Source organism: Cheilinus undulatus, linkage group 3, assembly GCF_018320785.1.
Source record: "Cheilinus undulatus linkage group 3, ASM1832078v1, whole genome shotgun sequence".
Lineage (NCBI taxonomy): Eukaryota > Metazoa > Chordata > Actinopteri > Labriformes > Labridae > Cheilinus > Cheilinus undulatus.
This window is the reverse complement of record NC_054867.1, coordinates 26,773,201-26,800,739: the sequence shown is the minus strand read 5'-3', so window position 1 is coordinate 26,800,739 and position 27,539 is coordinate 26,773,201. Positions and strand designations below refer to the sequence as shown.

General features: G+C 37.7%; 1 protein-coding gene across 23 annotated transcripts; it reads right to left on the bottom strand.

Moving 5' to 3' along the window:
* Positions 1-23: 23 nt before the first annotated feature.
* znf740a (zinc finger protein 740a) lies at positions 24-26,312 on the bottom strand. Of its 23 annotated transcripts, none has more exons than XM_041783535.1 (21): positions 26,030-26,312; positions 23,667-23,829; positions 23,294-23,476; positions 22,470-22,616; positions 21,694-21,814; positions 21,368-21,451; positions 18,759-18,842; positions 17,192-17,275; positions 16,853-16,936; positions 15,624-15,707; positions 15,228-15,311; positions 14,571-14,654; positions 11,828-11,911; positions 11,392-11,475; positions 10,938-11,021; positions 10,450-10,533; positions 7,620-7,703; positions 7,162-7,245; positions 4,869-4,952; positions 4,346-4,464; positions 24-3,104 (listed from the first exon to the last, which is right to left on the bottom strand). In XM_041783535.1, exons 2-21 carry the CDS (start codon positions 23,709-23,711, stop codon positions 2,931-2,933), a joined length of 1,965 nt encoding a protein of 654 aa, XP_041639469.1. In that variant the 5' UTR covers positions 23,712-23,829; positions 26,030-26,312; the 3' UTR covers positions 24-2,930. The 23 variants fall into 23 exon arrangements, with proteins under 23 accessions (XP_041639469.1, XP_041639470.1, XP_041639472.1 ...); XM_041783536.1 differs by having other exon boundaries at positions 26,047-26,312; XM_041783538.1 differs by having other exon boundaries at positions 22,500-22,616; positions 26,030-26,310.
* Between the last annotated feature and the right edge of the window lie 1,227 nt (positions 26,313-27,539).

The following is a 27,539-nucleotide window of genomic DNA, read 5'->3' as shown; positions in this document are numbered from 1 at the left end:
AACAGTGAGCCAGGATACAGACATCCTTTACAAATGTTTTTATTTCAGCATAATAGTAAGAAGCCTCTCCTCTGATTTTTATATACTTGAAACTAATTGGATCACAAGGGTACATATTAGATAGCCCATTTTACAATAATCATTGTAACATTTTTTTAGGAAGTTATTCTTATGCACTCATTTTCCTACACAAAATAATCAATATCAAGATCCTATCTTAACTGAGGACCATAACTCTGCATGCAAGACTAATAAAGAAAACAACTAATGTGTGATAGCTACTGTTATGCTGTTGTTCTTCTAATACCATTATCAATATAATTTACTACAAATACCAGGGACTTCTCCAAAGAAAGAAAACATTTTCTTGTGGTGCTACCGCCTCTAATGTCAAAATTAGCAAACATGGTGGGCTCTCAACTGTACTGATCCAAATTGTTTTGTTCGCCGTCCGTGTCAAGTCGAGGAGAAATAGGCTTTGTCTAAAACCTAAAATCTAGTACAGTCTGAAGGGAAAAAAATATCCATATCTGTCTTTTTTCCTTTCACTCCAGTGTTTACAATTTCCTCAGATTAAAAAAAATGGTCCTTGAAACAATCATCAAAATGTGATGAGAAAATTCTCAAAGTTATCCTTATATCTGTCCGGAAAAATAAAAATTAAACAAAATCTTATAAACAAATGATGCGAGACTCAAGGGTTCTATTGCATTTTAAACAATGAGTTGATAATATTAAAAAACAATAAACAACAAAATGTATTAACAGGTGACGTTATCTATATACTGTATTGCCCTTTAGCCTTTTCAACATGCCCGCAGCATCCCCTCTACAGACCAGGACTTATGTTCCCAGAGTAACATATTTCTCAAACTTAACCCTTTTGCAGCCACTGGGTTTGACTTGATATGAAAATGACCATTAAAACTAATCTCCCATTCTGTACACTTTAACCCAAACACAACTTTGAAAGAAAACTTCAGAATAATACTTCAGGTATAACAGCACATAAATCCGAAACAAGATGATTTTTTTTTTTGCATCAGACACAAAAAAAGTCCATCCTTTAAGTCATTAGTTCCATTTTCAATTGAAGTCTGAACATTTTCTCCTCTGTTGAGGAAAAAAGATTATTTCAGCCATATTTTACCTTCTGTATCACAGAAGAATAGCTGGAGTTTGTTGATATATACATGCATGTTCAGTCTAGACTTCTCTCATCAAATCCACTAGTAACAGTAAGAATCAAGTTTGAGAAAGCTCCTGCAGCCCTGATCCTCTGACTCTGTCAAAAGACCTTCACACAGTACAACCAAAGCTCATCATAGGTAAAAGAAATCGTTTGTTACAATATCATTTAGTACTACAATGATTATTTGTGTATCCGCACTTACTTAAGGCTAAATCCAATGACATGACAGACATCCATTATTACACACCAACCACAGAATATTTGGATAAAAAGGCAATTGTTAGTGTGTAGTAGAGTCAAGCAAGTATTAATTCTGCTCAGGCCACCACCAGCCGAAGCACCACAGTGGGAAACAGTTACGCACGACTGAGGGGCAACTCCCTTTACGACTCTGATACACTGTAATCAGTAACAATAACCCAAAATAGTCATTTTCATTGAAACACAACCTCATGACAGGAGGCCACGTCAGTCTGTGTAGATGAAGCTGTCAACATTCTGTAACCGTGACAGCGTTCAGATAAAAAAAAAAAAAACATGATTATGAAAGGCTGCCTCTTCTTAGTAAATACATCTGATCCACAATAATAAACAGCTGAGAAAGGCAAATGAATAAAATAAAAAACACACTAAGGCCACAAGATTTTGTATACCCCCGCTAACCTCACACAGAATGCGAGTCTGTACAAACACAATGGGACTTCACTGGCCAACCAGCACCGCTTCAGAGCTCTCACTGAACAGCTGATGTGTGCGCCGACACATCAGCACGACTCTCGGTAGGCGTGGGATGACGACCTGCTGAGGCTGCCATCCATTAACATCCCCCGAGTCCTCTGGGTGTCACAGTAGGTGAGACACACAGGTGATCACTCTGCAGCAGGCGGCCCTTTGTCTTTCACTTCCTGGAAGTCCTGGTTTAGTTTGATTTTTTTTTAACAAACACAAAGTCACTCAGGTTCCCCCTGGACTTCACTGAAACAGTACCAAAAAGCATATTTGAAAGAATTTCTAGCTTCCTTTTAAGGCCAATTTTGTGCATTAGAAAGTCACTACTCGTCAAAAATAATAAACATTTTTTATTATTTACAGAATTTGATCCCTGACGGTGTCTCTTGTGTTGAGAGCATCAGAGAGATCTTGTTGAAATCAACTCAAGTCCAAATAATGCTTTAAATAATACGTCTTAACTTCACTTTAAAGCACGATCTGGTCTTTATTAGAAGTCAACGCCATGATTTCTTTTCCTGACATGAAAGGAAATTCAAGTTTTACAACCTTTTTTTCTTTTGACCAAAGGGACAGTCCTTAAGAGTCAGAATAGGCCACAAGGAAACATTAGAAACAAGCTCAAATATGTTTTCTCACCACTTCATCCCATTTTGTTGCCAACGCATCAGGATAAACAATACCCCTGCCCCTCTGAGTACCAAATGGAGATATATTTGAACAACAATAAAAACTTCTTTTTTGTTGCAAAAATCAAATAGTTTAAGTACAAAACAGGACCACTGTTCATCACAGAAAAGTCTCATCTTTTAAAAAAAAACTGAGGGGAGAAAAGGAAAAACAGTAAAAAGTCAACAAAATGAGAACACAAACGTCCCTCTGTCATTAGTAATCCGAGAGCAGAGCTGCCGTGCTAGAGTGTGACATCACTCCGCACAGAGCGGAGAAGAAGAAACCCTGTGGCATGTCCAGACTCTGGCGGTGTTGTGGCTGAAGGGAAGGTGGAATGTCAGACAGCCAGTCGACCCGGAGGGGGGTGCAGAGGACTCCAAGTAGGGGGCGCGGGTGGGGGTTCTTGTGGGTATGGGCGTGGTTCGCAGCATGGCTGGTTCTCTACTTTGGCTACACTGCGACCCTGGCACAACCGCCGATGTCGCAACAGCCGGTCTGTCCGTGAAAAATTCTTCAAAACACAAAGTAGAAATTATTTAATTAATAACTGAACTTGAAGTGTTTTAGTGCTTTTACATCCAAATGCAAAGTAAACATTCAAAGGGGACCTAGTTTGCTTATTTACTCTTATAGGCTATATCATAAATAATACAATACAGATGCTCCACTAAAATAACATTTTTCTTGATGACCCTGCAAAAATATATATATTTTTTGGGTTCTTGACAAAAAATATCAAAATCTTAAATCAATTAGTATGTTAGAAAACAATCCACTGTGAAAAGACGGGACAATTTGGGCAGCATATCTTTTTCTCACTCATCATCTGCAGGCATACAGATAATGCTTGAAACATCAACAAAGTAGCTCGCTGGCCTGACCAGATATATTCAATGAGTGGGAAACACTGTTAAGGATAATCTGTGGGTTGACAATACGGGTCAGACAGTCTGTGATTCCAGAAAAATAACAGTCCCTATTCCTGTGTTAATTTCATCGACTAAAACTACGACAAACTATTTGACAACAGGCTCTTTTCCCATGACAAAAACTAGACTAAGAGCAACAAAATTAGATCCGTGATGGCTAAAACTGACAAAAAGTAAGTTTAGTTTTCATCAAGATGACTTAGACTAGACTAAAATGTAATGTAATTTTCACTGGACATTCTAAATCCATGAGATTTCTCCACTGTGGGTAAATCTGTCAAAAAACAATCCATCTATGGCTATTCTGCCTCTCAGCTATAGAAAGCAGGGACTCCAGGTTTGGCAGAGTGCATAGAACACACTACCATGATTTGGTACCAGATTTAGGCAAGAGAATAAATGCTTGGACTTAAAGTAAAGACTAAAACATAAGGACTTAGACTAGACTAAAATGACTTGAGTTTTAGTCGACTAAAACTAGACTAAAACTAAAAAGGGAAGAAAAGAATAAATGTGACTAATTCCCAGACATTTTCTAGCAAACTCCCAAAAATATATCATCAAATTCCAAAAACTTCCATTCCATGAAATGACAGAAGTTCTTAGTCTCTTAGTCAAAATGACTTTTTTGTCTTCATACATAAACAAGCTATCATTTCAAAGGTTTTCAGCTCTACCCACCCCCGGATTCTTACAGTCCAGATAAACTAGGACTTATTCATAGCAGAGCGGCAGGAAAGCTTTGGCCTTTCTGATATGAAAATAATGAAAATAATAGTGTAAATATTTGGAGTATGACATTATGATCATTTTGATTGGTTACCTGCTGGCAGCGTTCACACTGGTAAGGCTTCTCTCCACTATGGACACGTTTGTGTCTCTCAAGGTGGTAGCGCTGGATAAACCTCATATCACACGTGTCACAAGCAAATGGCTTCTCTCCTAGAAGAGCACACAGATACAGTCAATGCATCAATTTTAGCGTTCAAACAAACACACAGTGAAACATTGTATTTATTGTCTTTAATCAGACTATGTTTCCAACATTTAAAGCAGTTGGAAAAAAAACTTCTTTATCAGTAAATATCAACAGTGTACTTTCATTTTCTGTACATGATAACTACAATGCCTCGTCATCAACTCATTATGTGCAGATCAGAGTGGAATTTCTTTTTCATGGCCCAGATCTACGCAGCATATAGACCCCCAAAATGTGGGGTAAGTATTTTGAGGCTGGTTCAACATCCCATCAAATGACTTGACAAACCAAACTCGAGTTTGTTGTGATCCCAAGCACCAGAGCCTCTCTTAGTGATTAGGGTACGCAGTATTAAAGGAACGCATACCCGTATGAGTGAGGCTGTGTCTCTCCAGGTGGTTACGCTGAATAAACCTCATGTCACACATGGAACAAGCATACGGCTTCACCCCTACACACACAGAGCAATATATTAGCCCTGCCACCCACAGGTACAAGAAAAACAACTTTCAAGCTCAAGCTAAAGCTAACACTGAGATAACAGCTCATCATTTCAGAGTGTGCTCCTTTTCTGAAGGTATGTTGAAATGTTGTCATGCAACCATCATTTTAACTTTAAATATAGTTTAGTGGGATTTAATACAAGTAGGAGATAAATTGTGTCTGGTGTCAAAGCAAAAATAATTACATCTGTAATATTTGCATGTATGAGAACAACTGTGTACATTTTTGGTCTGAATAAACATCACTAAACTCCTCACTTGACAAAAAAAGCATCCTCTCCTTAAACGTTGCCTGTATTTACACCACAAAACCAATTAAAAAAGAGCCTTTCACACATGCACAAACTTCTGAAAACGCCGAAATCTTTGGGAGTGAGCTGCAAGTTTGAAAGCAAACATACAAATTTTTAAATGTGTCTTTATCGGGATTCTTCCTGCCATCCTCCTTGTCAAATATCTGTGTGAAGTCAGAGTGGGCGGATTTGAGAACCCACCAGAAAAACTCATTATGAGTAAGAAAGAAAGCTGCTCCAAACTCTTTATAATAATGTAATGACATCTTAGTACAAGAAACACTGACATAAAATCAAAACTGTCAGACTACATCGCCATCTTGAACCTTGTCCACACACAGGCAGGTTTTTTTGACAACGAGGTTTTCCTTCTCCATTTTTGAACAGACAAGCTTTGTTATCAAAAACATCTTTATCCACATGAAATGCAAAAACGTGCATGCTCCACGTGTTTATATGCTGTAAGGACAGTGTCACATCAAGAGCAGTGGTATTCTATGAGGATTTATTTGCTCACTCACAGACTGAGCCACTATCCTTGATAGGGAAATTTCCTCACCATTCCTCTACAATGACAATTTTTTTCTCTTCCTTTTTAGCTAAGAGGCTAGCTGAGCCTCTTTTTTTTCTTTACAATGGCCACGTCATTTTCACAGACCCTCATCCATAATCGGCAATGTTTTCTGAGTGGTTTGTGACTTTGGAGTGTTGTATGAAACTGTTGCAGCATCTGTAGTCCAATCAGACTTCTCCGTTTATCAGCATAATGAGAAAGCAACACATCCACGAGACGACAGCGATAATATTACACACCGGTGAAATCCAACAGAGGAGACACTGAGGTGCAGAGGGACACTACAAGCTAAAAACTTGTTTTCCAGGAGATTTAAAACCGGTGCTTTTTCTAGTGACCTAAAATTCCCTCAGTGGGGTCAAAATGCAGAGAAAAACCTCAGCTTTCAAAAAATACCTGGATTTGTGTGGACAAGGCCTTTGATATATTTAAATCATTACTCTTGGATTTTGGTGTGTCCGTTGTATAACATGCCTCTTGAGACTGACACTGAAAATCTCCCACTATGAGCACATGCATTAAAGTTAACTAAACATGATTCAAGGAAATTTCCAGCAGTGCATGTGTGAAGAGGGCTTTAAAATGAACCTTTTTTATTTTCAGAACGTTTTACAGCAAATAAATGTTGATTAAAAAAACCTCACACTTTAATAACTGACCTATAGTTAAATGTCATGCAAATGAAAGGAATTAATACAAGATTGTAAAGATATTGGTGAGTTCTGCATCAATCTGTCAAAAAATGATAGGTCCTTAAGACTGGTATTTTACACAGAATTAAGTCAAAGGAGGTTTGCTTCTGTTTGGTTTTGGACTTTTCTTGCCCTCCAGTATTATTTCTGTACAAAGCAAAATCATTTTAAACTAGCTAAAAAAACACAAAACAACACAAAAAAAACTCCCTGTGAAAACTGTTAGCCTGCAGGCTTACCAAAAAAAAAAAAAAACATAATCGGATGTCAAAGATGAAAAAAACATTTTTATAAAGTGTGTGGCGCAGATGTTTTAAATGAACTTTGAACTGTGATATGGAGCTCTACTGAGTCACACAGCCTGCCAATACTACTAGATACAGATAACAAATAACCTCACCTAATTCTATATCACAAGGCAAGAACTTAATAGTAAATCTCTTCTTTTAAGTTTAAAACTCAAAGAATGTGCATGAAATAACTACAAAAGCATGCATTATAATCCTCGTGGTAAACAGTTCAGTATGCCTCATGTTAGCACAGTTTAAATATACAATGATCTGCATATTGTGAGAGGGGCAGGTGCACGGACCCATACCCGTATGAGTGAGGCTGTGTCTCGCCAGGTGGTAACGCTGAACAAACCTCATGTCACACATGGTGCAAGCAAAAGGTTTCACACCTAAACGCAGAGCATCGATACATTATTTCAGGACTATCAAGATCTGCATCACAATCCATCAATCAGTCGTTTACTGGAAATATCTTTTTATAATTGATGGGTTGTTAACCATGTCTCACTTTCTATGTGCTTTAAGAAAATATTTAACAAAAAGTATAAATTAAATTTCAGATCCACCGCTTAACACATCACATGAGCTGATGATGCTGTATTCATTTACATGTTAATGTGTTCCTACTAAAAACAGTAGCCTTTAACAAAACAAATGTGCTTAACTTCTAACTTTCAGAGAATAATAACGCTGACTGCCTCTGGTCCTGGTCTATCTGTACAGTCTGAGCTCAGTGACATGGGTACGGTGGGCGGACGCATACCCATATGAGTGAGGCTGTGTCTCGCCAGGTGGTAGCGCTGAAAAAACCTCTTGTCACACATGGTGCAAGCATAAGGTTTCACACCTAAATGCAAAGTAGCAGTATTTTATTACTTTGCCTTTACTTTTTAAAATAAATTCTTCAACTATTGGTTATTAACCATACATAAGCCAATTCATGCAGAAACAAGAACAAGTATCAGATGTTTCTTTTATGTGAAACTAACTCTAAAGCAAACAAACTACATAACAGGCAGTTTTAAGAATAAAAAATATTAAAATAGTTAGTCATTAATAGACTCTAAAATTACTGTCACAGACAAGGAGTACTGCAATCAATGGGTTAACTTCTGTTTGCATCATGTTAAAAACTTAATCACTGAAAGAATCACTTAAAGCTCCTGTGAGGACTTTTAAATGTAATGAAATAAACCAAAATTCAGAGTTTGTTCTCCATATGACAAACAAACACTGTACAGATCATCAGTGTGTTGATTAATGATTTCAACTGAGTTTTTTTTTCTTTTGAAAATCACTGGTTCCCAACCTGTGGAGCGAGGTTTTGTCTGCTATGAGGTTGTTTACATAGGTTTGCACGTATTAACTTAAAACATGGTATAACCCATATTAAACGTTTAAACAACGATCTTTTAGTAAAAAATATGTGTAGGTTTATTTTCTTAGGGTTTGGTCAATGAAATAATCGAAATCAATGTTGATTTTTGAGGGCAATGTATCACCTTTATCATTGGGGGAGGAAGGCTTAGTTTCATCAAATACAAGTAGGAGGGGGCCAAAGGAAGAAGGGTTGGGGACCACTGTTTTTAATGACAGTTAAAGCTGTCCTTAGGTATGTGTTAGTTGAGGAAATAAAACTTTAAAACAACTTTTATTCTAGGAAAAGATACTGAAAAGCTATTTCCACATATGCACTCGTGAAAATTTTCAAGAAAACTTCAGGAGGAGGCCCCAGAAATCCAAAGACAGTCTGGTCTGTTCTGCGCTGTTCATCTCTGATGGCCACTCTTGGAAACTGTTCATCTGAGAACCTGTACGTCTCAAAAGTGCTGTAATTTGCCGGTACAATCCATTTTCAGTTTTTACTTTAATTCATAAACAAAATCTGTCAGTTACATTTATGAAATAACCACATTACAAACATTACAGATGAAGAAAAATGTCGTAAATAAAATAAAGAAAAAGGTCAGGGATCTAACCTGAGATTAAATTATGTATAAACCCGTTATACAAGAAGTTACATGAATTGTGGCTCACCTTAGCTTCGCTAATTTTACCTCAAGCTAACATGGTTAAACTGGCTACATAATTAACATTACTACATAAGCCAATGAAGCTAAATTAGCTTTAGCAATGTGAGCGTTAGCAAAAGTAGCTAAAGCTAATGTACCTACGTAGATATGTAGCTGCTTTGTGAGCTTGGCTTTAGCTACCTTAGCTAAGTAGCTCTGTTATCTACATAACTTATGCAGCTACTGAAACTATGTGAGCTACACTTGATGTGTAAGAATGTTTCATGGAGGACCAGATTTTTTTTTTTTTTGTAAGCAAACTGTTTACTCGGTTTTATTAAACATATTATAGTCATGTTTACAAGTCAGGATTTTTACTTTTAACTTCTGTTGCATCAACCCTTACCCTAACCCTAAATGGAAGTTTAATACAATTTTATTTTGAAAGTTTTAGCATGTATTTCTGCCCTGAAAGAGACAGCATCTCGGATGAACAGTCTGAGACAGTGGCTGTCAGAGATGAACGCTCTGCAGCCTGACCCCTCTCAGAGATCCTCCCAAGTTTGTTGTTCAAATATAAACCTCACAGCTAGGGATAATGCCCTTTGGATGGAAGAAGGGACAGGTGGTCTGAAGAAGAAGCACATTATGTAAAAAGAATACAGACATGGCAGCCAAAGCAACATTTCACTAAAAATCCCTTAAATGACATCCTGTGCTTCAATAAAATCAAAACAAAGACAAAAGAGCGAAGAAGTACGTATTGGTGAACAGATAACATGTCAAAGCAGTTTCATTATTTGATTTAAAATGTATCTGCTTGAGGTCTTTCATCTTGCACCAGTCGTAGGATATAAAAGTCAACCTTGTCCACTTACATGGGACAAAATTTTTCTAAATATTTCCTGCTGCCCTCATCTATCAACTCTCCCTGTTTTCACAACAAAAATTTGCCAGAGGGCTTCCAGGAAAAATGCTGGTTAAATCTGGGTAAAAAATTTGTCTGTCTGCATTCACACACGTGGCCCACCAGGAAAAGTGTTGATTATTTTCAGTTTTGTGCATATGTGAATAGCTTTAATGAATTGTAGGTTTGGTTGTCAAAAGAACACAGGATAATATTTTTTGTTCAAAAATAAACACATGCTTAAACATGTACAATAGAAATGCAAAGTGGTAAGATGTGAAACGCAAGGCTGCAACACAACACAAACTAAAAGTACCTCACAAGAACTTTAAGTCAGAGTTTTTTAGAACAAGTACAAGCTATTAGTCATTCTCATTAAACCCTGAGTGATTTGATTATTAAAAAAAGGTTTACAACCTAACATAAACTTTTCAAAATCCATTTTAAGAACTGTACTAATGAAAAATTATATTAATCAATAACCATTTTTTTTTTTTGTAAGTGCCTGAATTTTGCAAGTAGAGGGTTACTGAAATGTAACATTATCTACCACTACCAATTAGCCTACACTGAAAAAATCTCTTTTAAGCTGTCTGTGGTGCTTATATAACCAAATAAAGACTATGGAATAATAAAGTTCACAATGTGAGAAGGGTAGGTGCACTGCTGCATACCCGTATGAGTGAGGCTGTGTCTCGCCAGGTGGTAACGCTGAACAAACCTCATGTCACACATGGTGCAAGCAAAAGGTTTCACACCTAAACGCAGAGCATTGAGGTATTATTTTCAGTCCCTACTGGTTTGTGTTCACAATCCATCAATAACCAATAAACACAAATGTTCTGAATTGATGGGTTGTTTACCACTGTTTTGATTATTGTTTTTCAAGAACTTGACTATAATCCTCCACTTGTGTTTGAATTTTTGAAATCAAAGTCAATCAGCTGTGTGAACCAATCATCAAATCCACAATATGAGCTGATGATGCAGCAGTCCTGTTTTCATCACATATAAATATAAGAACATATTATAGGGTAGGTTTTAGAAATCCTTCTTCTGACTGGTTTAGAAGACAAGTAAAATCTACATAAGAGGGCTGGCTCTTTTATAACATCATGTTACTTTGATCTCAGTGACATTGGTACGGTGGGCGGGCGCCTACCCATATGAGTGAGGCTGTGTCTCGCCAGGTGGTAGCGCTGAAAAAACCTCTTGTCACACATGGTGCAAGCATAAGGTTTCACACCTAAATGCAAAGTAGCAGTATTTTATTACTTTGCCTCCATTTCCATTGTGTCATTAAAAAAATATTTAACCTAAGCTATTGGTTATTAACCACACAATGCCAATTCATGCAAAAACAAGACTTTTTAAGATCAAAGTAATACCTCTCTCATTATTGTGGTTACCAGCAAACTTAACAAAATATCTATTATATTCACATCATGTTCAAGATATAAATACTAGTTACAGAAATTGAGGGAATAGTTTTCAATATTCCAAATGTTATTTCCCATAAATAAAGCAGGCATATGTATGGGGTGAACTTAGAAAGCCAACATGTGCACACTGATTTCTAACACTAAATGTCATGGGCACGGTGCACGGACCCATACCAGTATGAGTGAGGCTGTGTCTCGCCAGGTGGTAACGCTGAAAAAACTTCATGTCACACATGGAACAAGCATAAGGCTTCACACCTAAATGCAGAGCAGCAAGACAATTATTTTTCATGTCTCTGCAGCCAAGACAAAACAGATAAATCTGTGCTATAAAAGTTATCTGGGTTTCAATTGATAACTGTGGTTAATAACCAATGTAATACCCTAAATTAAAAAAGGTACAATATAATGATAAGAAGATGTGGTCTTCATATACCAAATTCACAGATGGGATCTTACATCCATTTACACATCACAGTATATGAGATGAGGATGCTATCTATTTGTAGTCAACTTAAATGATAAAACATAGAAGTTTAAGACTTAATCAAGTACACAGATGTTACAGTATCCTAATCATACGATTGGGTTAAGATTGGCAGAGGCATACCCATATGAGTGAGGCTGTGTCTCGCCAGGTGGTAGCGCTGAAAAAACCTCTTGTCACACATGGTGCAAGCGTACGGCTTCACCCCTATACACACAAAGTACCAACTTTAGCACAAAGACACTCAACTGCCAAAAATGATCGATGTTAAACTTTACTAATTGCTTAGTAAAGTTTGGTTGCACTCATCAGCGCTTTATTTCAACTGGAAAATCCAGCATGGTTCCAAAATATCCGCTTTTCCAATTAGAATCAGCATTTCATTCAAACGATCCAGTGACTGCTAGAGATCCAATGTTGAAGATAAAATATAGATATTCCACGATAGTAAAATTCACCTTACTGCCAAACCTACTAAAACCAGTTATTTGAGGCAAACATCCCCAGTAAGCATGTTCCAGCTTGCACAATAGGAAATTTTTCAGCTTATGCCAAATAGATTTGTCTTCATATAATTTCAGCTTGCATAATGTTGATTTCTGGGTTAAATTGGTCATCTGACATCTTGAATTTCTTTCACGCTGATCACAGAGGTCAGACTATTTTAGGCAGTTGGTTTTATGAATATGCAGAGCACAATAAGGTTGTACATTAGTTTGCAGAGCAAATGATTTAGCTTCAAATAAAGTATATGAATACAGAATATATTCTGAAAATCATCATAAAGAAAATAGTTCACGATTCAATTCAAAATAAATCCATAACTCTTCTCTCTTACAGGTTTAAAACTGTTGTTAAAGCAGAATAACAAGTAACAAATGTCCTTACATATATCTGTTTTCCATTATGAAAGCCATTGAGATAAAAAGTATTAATTATAGAGGGTTACATGTTATTTCCTAACCATAACTTTGAATGTGAAATGACACAATTACAACATTGTGTGAAAAGTCAGCCATATTTTCTAAACAGGATAAAAATCTGTCAATTTTGATTATAATCAGTCCTACCGACACTAACTAAAGCCAATGTAGCATTTCTGACTGTGTGTGCATGTGGAGCTCCTGCTGCACCATATCAGGACACTTCATACAAAGCTGTTGCTGAACCAAAACCAAAGTCTGAAGGCATTATGATGGCAATGCTTTCCTATGGAGCTGTCGCTGTGAAAACACCTTAAGATTCAGTGGGTCTCTGCATTTCACCAGGAAACAAGACTATGATGTACTAATTCATTCATTTGAACCATCTTTTGTCGCATCCTGGAAAGTCCTTGAATCCTTCAATAAGAAAAATTAAAGCTGATGTGGTTCCATCGTCTTTTGTTGAACATTTAAAGATTTGATTATCACTGGGCTGTCATACACCTGCAACTGTTAGACAGTATACATCTTCTTTAACTCAGATTTAGCATCACACCATTTAATATGTCTAATCTTTATTGAACCTCCTCACAGCTCTGATGTGATATTAAAACATGACATCTCTAAACTAGAGCTGTCACAAACCACAATTATAAATTTCAATACTATACTAGCTAAAAATCAAACAATATCAATACCCGTTTCGATACCAAAGCAACACTCAAAACTGATTTGTTTTTTATTGTTTACACCCAAGCACTTGACATAACATACAAAGTAATAAGAAAACCATAAGATTTTCCTAATAAAACTGGTATAGGGACTACCTAAAATCAAATATTTCCCCTCAATTATCATCAACAAACCAAACGGGCTGTAGGCAGTGATTCTCTTCCCTGACTGTAATTCCAAAGTTATTCTTATATATTATTTTATAGGGGTCAGTGTTTGTGCGGGGCTGTGAAGCTGTCATTAGTCTACAGGTCAGGATGTAAAGGAAAACTTTTAGAAATCAGGCGACATCACTATCCCTGACAACAATGTTAATGCTTCATCTTTGAGAGGTGCTAAAGGGACTTAATAAACAAATTCGCGAAATAACAAACCCCACAGCAATTATAGAGGCTGTGATGGAGGGCAGAGAGGAAAACACTGGGCAGAAAGAGGCTCGCATCAGTCAAACCAAAATCCTGAATCTTCCTTCATGTCTGTGCAGAGGTTTTTGTGCATTTCTAACTTCTTTAGAAGCACCACTATAAAACAATCTGGAGATGACATCTTCTCTCTCCATATCACAACTCTGTTTTAGCAACAGGACGCCGACACTTGCTCTCTTTTGATGGCCCATCATTGCACGCTGTCTACCTCTCTCCTCTAATGACATTTTTGGGATGAAATCTAAATGTATATTTGGTTTTTTTTTCCTTCAAACTTTGATACTTTTGGTGCTATCAAACATAAAAATGATGGATACTGTATCATTTAAAGCACGTGGTATCGAAAAAGCATCAAAGTATGGAAAACTTTGACAACCTTACTCCTTCATCAGGAAGCTTTACATGCGTATCAAATAAAGAAAAGAGATCTACATGTAAAGTTTTACCTTTTTGCTTGCAGGACAGCCTAATAGTTTAAGTGCTGGTAAAATATTCCTATTTGTGCCACTAAGCTACTGAGCATTTCATGTTACATAATTTAACAGAGAAACTGTGCTGACTCCTGTTTTACCTTGCCAAAGAAGATTTGGAACTAAAACCTGAGTTGTCATTTCAAATACAAAGTATGGGTGCAGGTTACAGAAGCTAAAATTAGCTCTTCTATTAAAAAAGTGACAGAAAGCAGCACAAACTCGAGTTTGAGGCAGCCATATTACCGTAAATGTGAGGCGCATGCACAACTTAAAGCAGTGATAGAGATCAAGGTTTTTAAAAAAGAGGACATACCTGTATGAGTAAGACTGTGTCTTTCCAGTTGGTAACGTTGTATGAACCTCATGTCACACATGGTACAAGCATATGGCTTCACCCCTAAACAGAGCAAAATAATGTTAGATGCATTTCAGCACAAAGGTGAAATTGAGTTTACTTAGCATTAATTCTGATTGTTCATGCATTAGCTCTGACAAAAATCTATTAGGCATAAAGCACCACAGAGTCCAAAAACCAGCAGATGTCGAGTTAAGAAGCATCTCCAAAACAGACAGGTTTAAAAACTATAATTTAGACAACAATGCCAAATACACAAGTATTAACAGAGATTAAAAACTTATCAGGCTTCTTTTATTTGCCTTCAACAATCTTGAAAAAGGTTGTAATTTCTAACTGGATTATAGTACTATCACAGCTTGTGTTTGAACTCTTGTTAGTGTGATATGCTTTTTAATAAATATTTAACATAACACTTCATAATACACATGCAATAGTATATTACAAAATCAATCACAAAAATGGTTACAGACAGAGAGTCACTTTTTCAGTGGACAGTTTTCCAACAAAGCCTACATAAACATTTTAGAGGGGGAGTTGACATTAAGAAAAAAATGTGGAGGATGTGTATATGAAAGGCTTGTAGGGAAAGGGGAACAGTTAATTCAAGCATACCAGTATGAGTGAGGCTGTGTCTTGCCAAATGGTAACGCTGGAAGAACCTCATGTCACACATGGAGCAAGCGTATGGCTTCACCCCTAAACGCATACAGTACCAAACTTTAGAAAAGTGTTCTCATGAACTATTTAGACATTTTATATACAGTAGTAACTGTTGTACTTTATGGTTTCTTGGTCAATGTACAAACAAGACAGAAAATTGGAAACTAAAATCTTAAACAGTTAAATACAATGAGTGCACTAGAAAATAAAGCAGCAACATGGACTGAGTAGCTCAAGTTTTTTATTTTTGTATCAAAGTTCTCTCACAAGTAGGAAATGCCTACACATAAGAGCTAGCATGTATAACCCCTGAAGGTGTTGGGTGAGAGGGGTAAGTAAAACTTATACCCGTATGTGTGAGAGTGTGTCTTGCCAGGTGGTATCTCTGGAAAAATCTCATGTCACACATGGAGCAAGCATATGGCTTCACCCCTGCACACACAGAGAAATATACTTTTAAAAACAACACAAAAAAACTGAACAGGACACACTCACTTTAGTTATGTATCCAGACATGCCAAAGCAGGGGCGCTGATATGACTTCACACTTAAAGCGTTTAAATTTTCTGATGTGTTAACAATAGGGGTGTAACGGTACAGAAAAATTTCGGTTCGGCACGTACCTCGGTTTTGAAGTTGTGGTTAGATACGTTTTCGGTACGGTAATTAAGCGAATAAATAACTTCTTTAAACACTAAAATTTCTTCAGCACTGGATTACTTTTTTAAACAATGGGACCTACTACAAAGTTTGGGAGAACTTTTCACAGCTCATCTTGGCAGATAAAGAAGTTAGAGCCGTTTGAAATCTGAGGATAACTTTTTCTACGATGCAGATGCAGACATGATGGAGTCCCTTGTCCCCCTCCTCTGAGGCTGACAGTTGAAGGTACGTGTTTAGAATTAATTTGATTCACAAAGCCAGAGAACCAGTTTTATAACAAAAACAATCTTAAAAGAAAATTCATAACCGGCGGGTGAGACTTTGTTGTTCTTCCTCATTACAGTGACGTTCTTGTTTGAGTGGTGCTTTTTAAAACGCTTTCATTGATCTGCTGGACGACGTGCTGTCAGCGGCACAGCTGCTGAATAATGTCAGCGCTACTGTTGTTGTCTTTGTCCACTGTCGCATTTTACTGGGAACCAAAGTGTTCCTAAACAGGACACTTTTACCTGGGAATATTCAGGCTGTTGCTGTCGTTTGCTGTGGTTGTGTGGTTGCCAGGACAGAGTGACTGGGAGTTGCGCTCTGGTTTTCTGTCTGTATGTGAGCTTTGATCCACATGTATCCATTCGGTACACATCTGTACCGTACTGAGAGGAACGTACCGAATCAGTACGGTACGGTACAAATACATGTACCTTTACACCCCTAGTTAACAATAAGGGGGCAACAATAAAAATACCTTTAAGAGAAGTAAGTGCAGTTTTTCAATACTGGAAGTTAGAGGTGAAGTCTGAAGACACAAGTTAAGATCTTATTAACTGGCACAGCAGTGAAGCTAAAAAGGGGGAAGGTAATCTTAAGTAAACAGGGTATTTAGGCCCTTGTGGAGTAAAGAAAAGGGGAACTTGTACCCGTGTGAGTGAGGCTGTGTCTTGCCAAGTGGTATCGTTGGAAAAACCTCATGTCACACATGGAGCAAGCGTATGGCTTCACCCCTACACACATGAAAAGTATGCAAATGAAAGCTTGAAACAGATAGATATTAACATAATACAATCAACTTTTCCCTAAGAAAGGCTAGTTTTAAATCCTACCTTCCTAACACATGTCTGGATACATCCTTACTCAGTATGAGAGTATTTCAGTCTTGTAGTCATTTTGGACAGCCTAAATCTCTGTCTACAGGTTAAACAGTTATGATACGTCTTAAAATCCCACTACCTAATGAACTCAGGTAATCAGACGCATACCAGTATGAGTGAGGCTGTGTCTTGCCAGGTGGTAACGTTGGAAGAACCTCATGTCACACATGGAGCAAGCGTACGGCTTCACCCCTACATACACAGAGTATCAACATGTTAGCTAAGAAGTTACTAAAGCATTAAAGGACAGCATGATTCACAAACATTTAATCACTGGGACCTGGCAAACATCGAACATTCCGATCAAGCTTCATGCCAAAAGGGGGATTTGTTTTACTTAAGCCAAAGTATTTTTTATCAAATGGAGCATTCATTTTCAAATGACCAAAAACATTGAGAAACAGGATTAGCAACAGCATATAAGCCAAGCATGTAAAACAAACAGAAACCTCAGCAGCGATAGAAACAAAACATCTAGAATAATGATCGCATAACACAACTCTCTGCCTTGGGCTGTTACGACTCAACATATTTGAATGTTTTAGAGGATGTATGTGTTGCTGCTTACTGCAGGTTGAAATAAGTGCAGATTTAAGAAAGCTGGATTGTTGGCTTTCAAAGTGCATGTTTCTCTTTAGTGTTACAAGTCATATCGTTCTCTAGGACTCTACACTGAAGATCTGCCTCAACTTTAAAAAGCTTCCAGTCTGATCTCTGCCATACGCTAACAGCTGGACATGTTCACAAGCAACAGTACAATAGAAAATCCCGTTACAAAAGCCTGAAAATTACAGCATCGACATGTGAGCCAAACAGCTATAAATAGTGGTATAAAATAGGTGTGGACATCAAAGGACTATTCCCATATTATACCATGGCTGACAGGCTTTATCAGGAACAATGGCATAAAAACGATCTATTAACAACAATACACTAAAACTTTTAACTGTTGGTTATCAAGCCGATTGTGGCCTTCAAGTAAAGCAACAATCAAGCAAATTTTTCAATGCACCTTGGCTAGATAGTCCTACTTGTTAAAAAAATATATATTTTGTCCTTATTACAATGAGTCCATTGCTTCTAATGCATATATAAAAGTACTTCAATCAATGATGGATAATGCAATAAATGCTGTATCTCCTTTGATTCAACAGAGGTTTTTAAAAATGCTTTTGTATGTTTGTGACTCTGTAAGTGTGATAAAAACCCAGTGCCTAGGGAAAAAAGTAATAAAAACGCAAAGAAAATGTTAAGCAGCAATGGTACAACAGGGATAATTCACTCTGAGCAGTCCACAGGAGATATGCCTTCCTTTAAAGTGTTTGCATACACTTAAAAAGAGCCAATCACTGGAAACATGTGGTGCACAACTACAAGTATATTGCTATAGTGTGTTGGCCTAATTTAGTTGATCAAGTGATTTTAGCAGCTGTCTTTGGTTCAAGACTGTGCTATTAAGGTTACAGTGTATTTAAAGGATACCTTAACAGTTTTCTCACATATCAGTGTACCAATGATTTCAGGTATGAACCCCAATAGTTAAACCTGAGCATTACTTAATGCTGTAATTTTATTCATCCTGAACTGATCCTAGAGCAGCTTGGCATAAGGTAATGTTTCTATAGTTTCTAAACAATTCATATAGTTGATCTGGGTACGGCAAAAGGACGCATACCCGTATGAGTGAGTCTGTGTCTCTCCAGGTGGTAACGCTGGAAAAACCTCATGTCACACATGGAACAAGCATACGGCTTCACTCCTACACACACAGAGCATAAGAATATTAGCTATTTGGTCTATCAAATAAAATGTGGACAACAAAAAAAAAAGAAAGAACAGATGCATTGTCGCCACATAAAAGAAACAGCTTGGATACTGGGATACCGAATTGAAAAAGATATGCTTGTTTAAATCATCCCAACTGGACCAGCTGGATTATGTCACCATTGGTTTTCACTGTGAATACTGTGGTGGTGCCAATGACTCTGGGAGGTATTTGGTGGAAGTTCACTTACCCACAGCATTCTTCTTAAACAATAGAAAACAAAGATATTTTTATGAAAAGGTGCAACACAATTTTTTTAATATTAAGTCCTGAATTATCCATTGATTATACTCTAGAATTTATTTAAACCATAGTCCTTTGATGTCCATGCAATAACTACACACAAACATTTTGTTTAACAAAAGGAGACAAATCTTGCATGTCTTTATCGGCCTGTGTTTGGAGGCTTTCACATTCATACACTGGGGTCCACAAAGTTGAGTCCACTTTCAAGTCCACTATCAAAAAGTCTTGTTCACAGAACTGTTTATTTTTATCTTGAGCAATTAATTTTTGTTTATCCCAGTTACTTGAAAAAAAATTAAGTTTAGTTTCTATCTCATCTATCTGCATTTTTTAGGAAAAAACTTAGATAAGTCAAACATATATCAATTGTCTGAAAGAAGAATATGAAATGCTTGTAATACATAGCAGCATTTGTTTTTAATTTTGTCTTTTATTGGAGAATAAATAAGTATGCAAACAATGTCTTTTGGTTTATCTAATGCTGGCATTGCTAGAACCACCACCTTTGGTCGTCCTACACGCTGTAACCAACAGGATTCATGCATGATACGATCTGTCTGTGCCATGATTTCACTCTTTTTAACAGCGCCACGCCCACTGGATCAAATTTTAAAGAAGTCACCACAGATGGATCACCACTTCCAAATATCAGGGGCAAATAAAACAATGTGAAAACAGCATGTCTTTACAAGGTTGGGTTGCTGTTCAGTTGGTGTCTGTTTTAACATTAGGTTGATAAGCTATGGTAAACACTATTAGCAGTCTGTACATGGGGTTTTATTTCAAAATTGCTAATCTGCTCTATTCAGCTTGATGTGTGCTTGGAGCGCCCCAGTTAAAAATAACATGGCACATATGTGGAATGAAGCAGCACTACTTGCTTGCAGCATGCAAGGATCCTGAGGAAATTCTGGTTAGCAGGTCAACATTCAGACACCCGTGTCAGTCAAAGACTGCTTCAGTCAAGTGTTTTTATGCTAGTTCCACATGACATAGTCCAAATCCAACTTAATGTCCATTCTCTATATCAAACCGCTCTGTGCTACAAGATGCCATCTGTCTAGTACACTCTCTCAACAGAAGAGCATTCAGTCAACATGGCATTAGCTGTTAAAGGGAGCTCCAGTTCCAGCTAGTGGCAGGCAGCTGTGTTACAGCTTAGACACAACATTCAACCAGCACTGTGGGCCTGAATTAACAGACATATTATTCATAAGTTTAGCTGACTAGTAACTGCCAGTGGGTCCCAAGGATCCAGTTGGTGTTGCTGAATTGTAGGTGCGTCCTTTTACTCTGATTCACGTCTAAACTTAAGACTGCACAGGAATTCTTGGGTCAAATAACCCAAAGACACTCCATGAAAGAGAAGTAGTGAAATATGTTTCCAGTGAAGTGCTTTTCTGATGGTCAAACTGTGTAGGTATTCAGATTGGGTTCTTCATACTTGTGCCCTTACTCATCTCATGTAATAAAGTATTCCCCATTCATGCAGCCTGCGGTGCTATACTACATGAGCTGTGCAACAAGCAGCAATAGCTTGGTGGGAAACACAGCTGTATTTTTATTAGGAAAAAAAAAACTACACTTTTAGTGAACACACCCTACAAAACACCAGTGTGCCAAGCCAATATCCTTCCAGGACACAACAGCATTTGCATCCGCAGCACAAATTCAAATGGGTAAAGAACATCTTGCTGGACTTGCTCAAATATCTTGTAACAAACAAGTTGAAAATATCAGCCCCATTCAAAGCATGTACCAAACAACATAAAGAAAACTGTTAAAAGATTCAAAGATCAAATATGCAAAAAAAACCTTGACAAGTGAGGTATATAATTCCTCTATAAGCAGCAGGCTCACAACATTACCAGTGTAATCAAAGTAATCAGTAAGGCCAATGTTTGATGTCCAAAGTAGAAAGATCTATAATCAATTTTAAAAGTTTAAACAACAATTTTCAATAGTGGACTCAGGACCATTGGACCACGCTGTATTTAATCCTCTTCTGTCAAATTTTCCTGGTGTTGGGGAATCAATATGAATGAGACAAATACTGTGCTTTGATTTTGGGGTGAACAGATTTGAAGGGTGGCTTTGTTGGAAATTACTGTCCAAAGACAAAATGAACCCTGAGCATCTGTCCATTAATCCAAGTGATGGACTACACATGTAGTCCCATTTATGTAATATGGGTACGGTTAAAAGACGCATACCCGTGTGAATGAGGCTGTGTCTCTCCAGGTGGTAACGCTGAATAAACCTCATGTCACATACGGCACAAGCATACGGCTTCTCCCCTAAACCGAAGAGCACCAGTTTTAGTTCAAGTCCCCACAGATTCCACCAATTAGCTGTGAGGCAAAAGCTATTACCAAACAAGGTTTTTTAGCAGGCCATTGCAAAACCTTACAGTTGCTGCACATTCCTAGATTCAGTCCAACTCAAGCTTTCAGGGCCTCTATCAACACATGGTTCATGTAATCAGGCACAACAAGGTGGCTTAACAGTGAATTAAAATTGTTCCAAGTGTGACCCATACCTGTATGAATGAGGATATGTCTCTTTAGGTGATATCCACTCCTAAATGCTCCATAACAGTGATCACAAATAAAATTTTTCTGCACTTTGGATGATGGGCCATTTTCATCTCCACCTGTGCCCTACAGAGAACAGGGAAAATATTTCAGCATTTGTTTCAATTGTGGCATTAATAGTGAAAACACAAAATCTGTCAAACATACCCACCCACAACTGCTGATGAAATGCTAGATCTTAGGTGAACGGTAGTAAATGTAAGCCATAAGGTGTTGATCACGCACTAAAGACTTTGCATAGTTATTTTTTTATTTCCCCTGCATATTTCCCCTTTTCTAAAACCCTAATTATCTATGAGCGAACCCACGACAATTGAAAGGCTCATCATTTCTTCGTTGACAACATGTAATTAACATCAAAACTGAGAAAAATCGCACAATCTCTTCTGATGGCCTAATGCCCCCATGTTACTGCTCCCCCTGATATGCACACAACTGCAGTTATTGTGCTCCGCTTTACTCCGCTCCCCTCCCCCTCTTTCCTCTCCAGAGATCCTCCACCCCCTCCACATCTTCCCTGAACTCCTCCCCCCATCCCCACACAAACAAAAAGTGCACACATGAAGGCTCCGATTCAGCCACACTTGAGTATAGTGAAGTGTTTTCACAAACACATGTGCCAGCAGCTCGCAACACTTTTTTGTTTTAATTCGAGAAAAAATAGGGGGAATTAACATGCATGGCAGAGACCAATCCCTTTTTAGCGACCACAGCCACTGACCTTCCCTCCCCTTCCCTCTTGTTCTCTCACTTTACAGGGCGTTACTGATTTCCTGTTCTTTTTTTTCTGCTGCATGTCCTCATTGGCCCTCATCTCCTTCTCGTCCAGCAGGCGGGGAGCTTGGAATTCACCTTCCTTCCGGATAAGCTATGGAGATAGAAAATGTCAATTATTTTCTGATTTTAGAAACCCTGCAATTAAAGACCAATTATCTGAGTATGACTTAATGATCAATGGCTGCATTTATACTGCAAGCTTTGATGCTCAATTCTGTTTTCTGTTTGTTTGTTTAGCTCAGGTCTGTTTTTTGTTCACATCACTTTTTAAAGTGTGGTGCTTGTATCAGACTACTGTGTTGACTATAATGGATCCACACATAACTGCCCCAAAACTGACTCGAAGAGAACATGTTCCATGTGATCTAAGCTTTGTTCAGAAAGATTAAAAGGGAAAAAATCAGATTCAGGTAACATTCAGGCCTACAGTGTGAATGCAGCCCCTTTAAGTTGTCATTTATGATGGATGGTTATGCAGTGTTTAATAGTGTGGGTTAGAAAATTTGAGTCAAATGAGCAAAAAGCAACTGTCTTAAGCATTTTCTATTCTTAGTGAGAAAGATGATCTATGCTGATTAGGACAAGTGCTATCTGAAACAGATCTACATTTTAGCATAAGAGAAAATTATAGGTGGGGGTCTGGGGCTATTTTGTGGAGCCTCTTACACTATGGTTTAATGTTATCTATAACCTGTTAATCATGCTCAATTCTTAAAATCTTTTTTACTAAAGAGGGATGATCCATTATGACAAGTTCAAGGTCCTAACCAGGGGTGGACAGCTCATTCCAGATGGGAGGATCATGTGACTCTGGGGTGCACGGTCAGGTCCCTCTCTCTGTGGCGGTCCATGGCCGAGTGGAGTCATCATTTTTTTGGATGGAGCAGCCATGGAGCTGGCCTGCATTAGGGCCATGCTGGAGAGGACAGCTTCGCACCCGAGCAGCCCCGCCTGTCAAGAAAGAGCATAAAGGACAACATTAACTTAATCTGTCAAAGATTTAAAAAAGCGTTTACAATTTAGGAATATCTACAACTCAAATGGCATTTGCCGAGCTAGTCTTCAACGACAACATCCTGAGTGACACAAGACTGCATTAAAGTTATTTGTAACCACTTCGGTGGTCTCAAGAACAACAAACCCATTTCATATGGTCGCGGACTGAGCTGCTGGGCAGATGTGACATTGCTGTGGTGTATGTGAGCGCAGGGACAGGGGTGGGGACAAGGTCATCCAGAGATCCGTCAGTCAGGATGGTCGGGCTGGTGGGAAGCCACACCCACCTCACTCATCTAGCATTAAAACTGAAGAAAAGGAGGATGTGGATGAAACAGACAGACATTAAAATTACCGCAGCATCCCTTGCTGTCTTTATGATTACACATTACATTGACTCAACTTACAATGGTCATTTATTTAAAACAAAATTTACACATCTAAAAACATGACACACAAAAATATGATTGTATAATGGCTCAGTAGTCGATACACCAGTAGACAAGACATCCACAAATATTTGCAAATGAATAACTCCAACATGTGAGGAAAAAACTTCCATAACAGACATGTGGGTTTGCCTTCAACTGGACATCCTGACTACTTCAGCAACAAAATAAATCACATAATAACAGAAGCACCAACTGGCAGAAGATGTTTTGCCAATACACATAAAAAATTTCAAGCTTGGTATAGAAACAGTGGGTCTAGCTTGGAACTGTTAGTTTAAGACATTAAGTTTTACTCGATTGTCAGAATAAAATTAAATATTTTTCTACCTGGACTGTCAAAAGTTTTAGAAACTAAAAAGTAGGTAATAAATGAAATAAGCAATAGCCTAGTTCTTCTGTGAACTAAGTTACCACAAAAAAAAAAGTGTGACTTTTGACTGAGACAACATCAAAAGCAACCACTCATTCAACCACAAACTAAAGGGAAGTTTGGATTTAGAAACCGTTATCTACATAAAATAATTGAGCACAAATAACATTAATAACGTTGGTTATAGGGCTGCTTCTTAAGTAGAAGTTTTTTATTAGTTTGCACATCACTAAACTTTATGCTGACAATCCAACCACAAAGCATATTTGTACATTTTGAGTATTCAATAAATGCATAAAAACTTAAAATGCGTAGTTTCTAAGCTTTGCCATAACTGACATCTAATACTAATACTGTATGAAAGATAAAGAAATGTGACTAAGAGAAACTCTGAAGCAGATGAACTTTTTACACAAAATATGTCCAGTATACAGAACGTATAATTGATAAGACATGCAGAATATTATATCTAAAACTTTTAAGTGTGTATTCATGTGTTGATTATTTTCTCTTTATCTGGGCAAGGATTTTTATTTTCAATGCCAAAAACATTAAAATCATAAGACTTTTTCAGTAAAACTTTGATAGAAACTGCTGAATTCAGTATGTTTCAGTATGGATAAAAAGGAACAACTACAGCCCAAGTAAAGTAGGACAAACCTTGTCTGAGTGGGATGGTTTTATTTTTTGTTCATGAAGGTTAGCACACCTAATATTCCAGGACAAGGCAGTGCGATTATCCTCCCAAAACTAATTATATTAGTTTACAGTTATGCTTATTTGTAATGTGAAATTTTAAGTTTTGTACTTTTGGAAATGGGGTTTTAACATGTAACGGTGTACTTGGAGGAGGCCACGTATTTCATCACAGAAATACTGCCCTATCTTGTATTTTATCGATTAATTCTAACAACGTCTTCCTTTTCTTCACGTTCCCTACTATTAAATACCATCATAGAGGATATGAATACTGACAACAGCCCAGCAAATGCACAGACAGTTAAAAGCTACGTTGCTAGCTAACGCTGCTAGGAAAACAGACAGCTAGCCTAAGGTTAACAATTGCTAATGGTTTTTATAGACTACAATGCTAAGTTACATGCAGTTTGTTACTTTGCATTGGCCTCTGTATTTTGCAATGAGTTAAACATAAAATCCTACACGAAGTACCCGGAACATCTTGAGATTTTCAACACGGACTGAGCTGGCCTTCACACTACCACCCGACCTCTCGTTAGTTTTGCTGATGTTGAACAAGCTGGCTAACGGCAGCTAGCCAGTTGCTCGCTGGCGCCCTCGCCCACTAAAATGTTACAATTTGAGGTCCCCCCCCCCCCCACCTGCTACACAGTTTGATATACGAGCTTTACGAGGGTATCATCTTTGCAAAGTGGATCAATTCATCCTTGTATTTTTTGTTAATGCAATCAAAGATTAACTCGTTGGAGACAAGATTGAACGATAAAGACATTCGTGATGGCCGTCGTTGCGAGTGCCTCCCCCTCCCGATGATTAAGCTAACGTTTGTTAGCAAGTCAGCGATGGCTAACATTGACGCTGAAATATTAAGCTAATACATTATCTGCTATTTCTGAGCATTAGGTTTTATAAAGTAAATAGCAGACTGTTGAATGCATTACCTAAATTAACAGAGAACTGGATAAAAGGGAAAAGATATGTCTCTACCTTAAAGCCTCACTCACCCGACGTTTTCCAGATCGTCTAGTTTACAAACACAGGAAACGCCACAGGATGTAACCCACTCCCCCACACAGCAGCAGCACAGCCTCCTCCAGCCCAGAGAAAAAGCTCATCTTCTTCTTTCTGCTCCCATGAACACAGAGCTAAGAGTGCACACTGAATATGTTTCATAACATATTTTTTAATACTGTAAAAATTATCGAATTAATAACGTAACGTCTAGTTGTGTCGTTTCTAGGTAGTTCGAGCCTCACGATTTGTGTCTGAGACGACGGCTGGAAAAAACAGATGAAAAGGAGTGGACGCTAAAATGGGAGAAAACAGGGACGTGCAGAATCGTAGTGGTTGTATTGGTTAGCTGTCCATCGCCCTCCCTGTTTGGCTGAAGCATCAAACAAATTAGCATTATTATTTTATTACAACAATTCAGCCCTTTTACTCCTTTAACTAATAGGATATTTAATATAAATATAAAGCTCCTCCCAATCTGCCGTTTAATTGCAGATGGCGTCATTAACTGTGTTATTGTTCATTTATTCTGATGAGACTGTTGTTTTTATGCTTGAAAGATGCCTGATGTGAAAAAATAATGACACTTTATTGATTTGTTGGTAGAAATTTACTATAAAATAAGCACACTCCTGTTACACAATTAGGCCTATATTCTCTTCAGAATTAACAAAATGATACATCTGGTAGGCTATGTACACATGCATCTATAGATTTTTGTTTGATCCTTTATGCTCATGATTTGTCTTGACCTAGCAGATCTGTCTTGTAATCTTTTTAAAGTAAAAATTGTTTTCCTGTGGCAACAAGTCAATTTCAGTCATTTTTGCAAGATCTCATGAAAATAACTTGCTATGGTAAAACTGTTAACCAATGGTTTTACCCTAACCCTGTGTCATTACCTCCACTGTCACAAATGAGCATGTATGTTTGGGATCATGAGCAGATCCTTTCTTTTTCATTTTTTAGTCATTCCATCACTTTGGTAAGGGTTCCTCTTTGTCTCATTAGCCCTTAAAAGAATTGTTCCAGAATTTTGAGGCTCATGTCTGTACTTTTTGGAAAAAAATCCAGCCTGGCCTTCCTGTTCTTCTTGCTAATGAGTAGTTTGCATCAGCTGGTGTAGCCTCTGTGCTTTTGTTCATGAAGTATTATGCAAACATTAGATTGCGATACCTTCACTCCTGTCCTCTGGAGGTTGTTGCTGATGTCACTAACAGTTGTATTAGGATCTTTCTTTACAGCTTTCACAATGTTTCTGTCTCTGTTTTCCTTAGTCTACCCGATCGACATCTGTTACTTAGTACACCAGTGGTTTCTTTCTTCTGTGGGACATTCCAAATGGTTGTACTGTCTATGGCCAGTGTTTGTGCAATGACTGGTTGATTTTCCATCTCCTCTCAGCTTCAAAATCACTCGTTTGTCATCTTACATGCTCTCTGGTTTTCATGTTGGTTACACCTCTAACTATGAATGCAGTCTGCAC

What these genes read in the sequence shown, in the direction of transcription:
- znf740a (XM_041783535.1), bottom strand. Translation starts at nt 23,711, where the DNA reads ATGTCACATCTGCCCAGCAGCTCAGTCCGCGACCATATGAAATGG. An exon ending in TCCGCGACCATATGAAATGG is followed by an intron (nt 23,477 to 23,666) that starts GTTTGTTGTTCT and finishes CTTTCTTGACAG; the next exon opens with GCGGGGCTGCTCGGGTGCGA. An exon ending in ACACAGTCTTACTCATACAG is followed by an intron (nt 11,912 to 14,570) that starts GTATGTCCTCTT and finishes TTGTGTGTATAG; the next exon opens with GGGTGAAGCCGTACGCTTGC.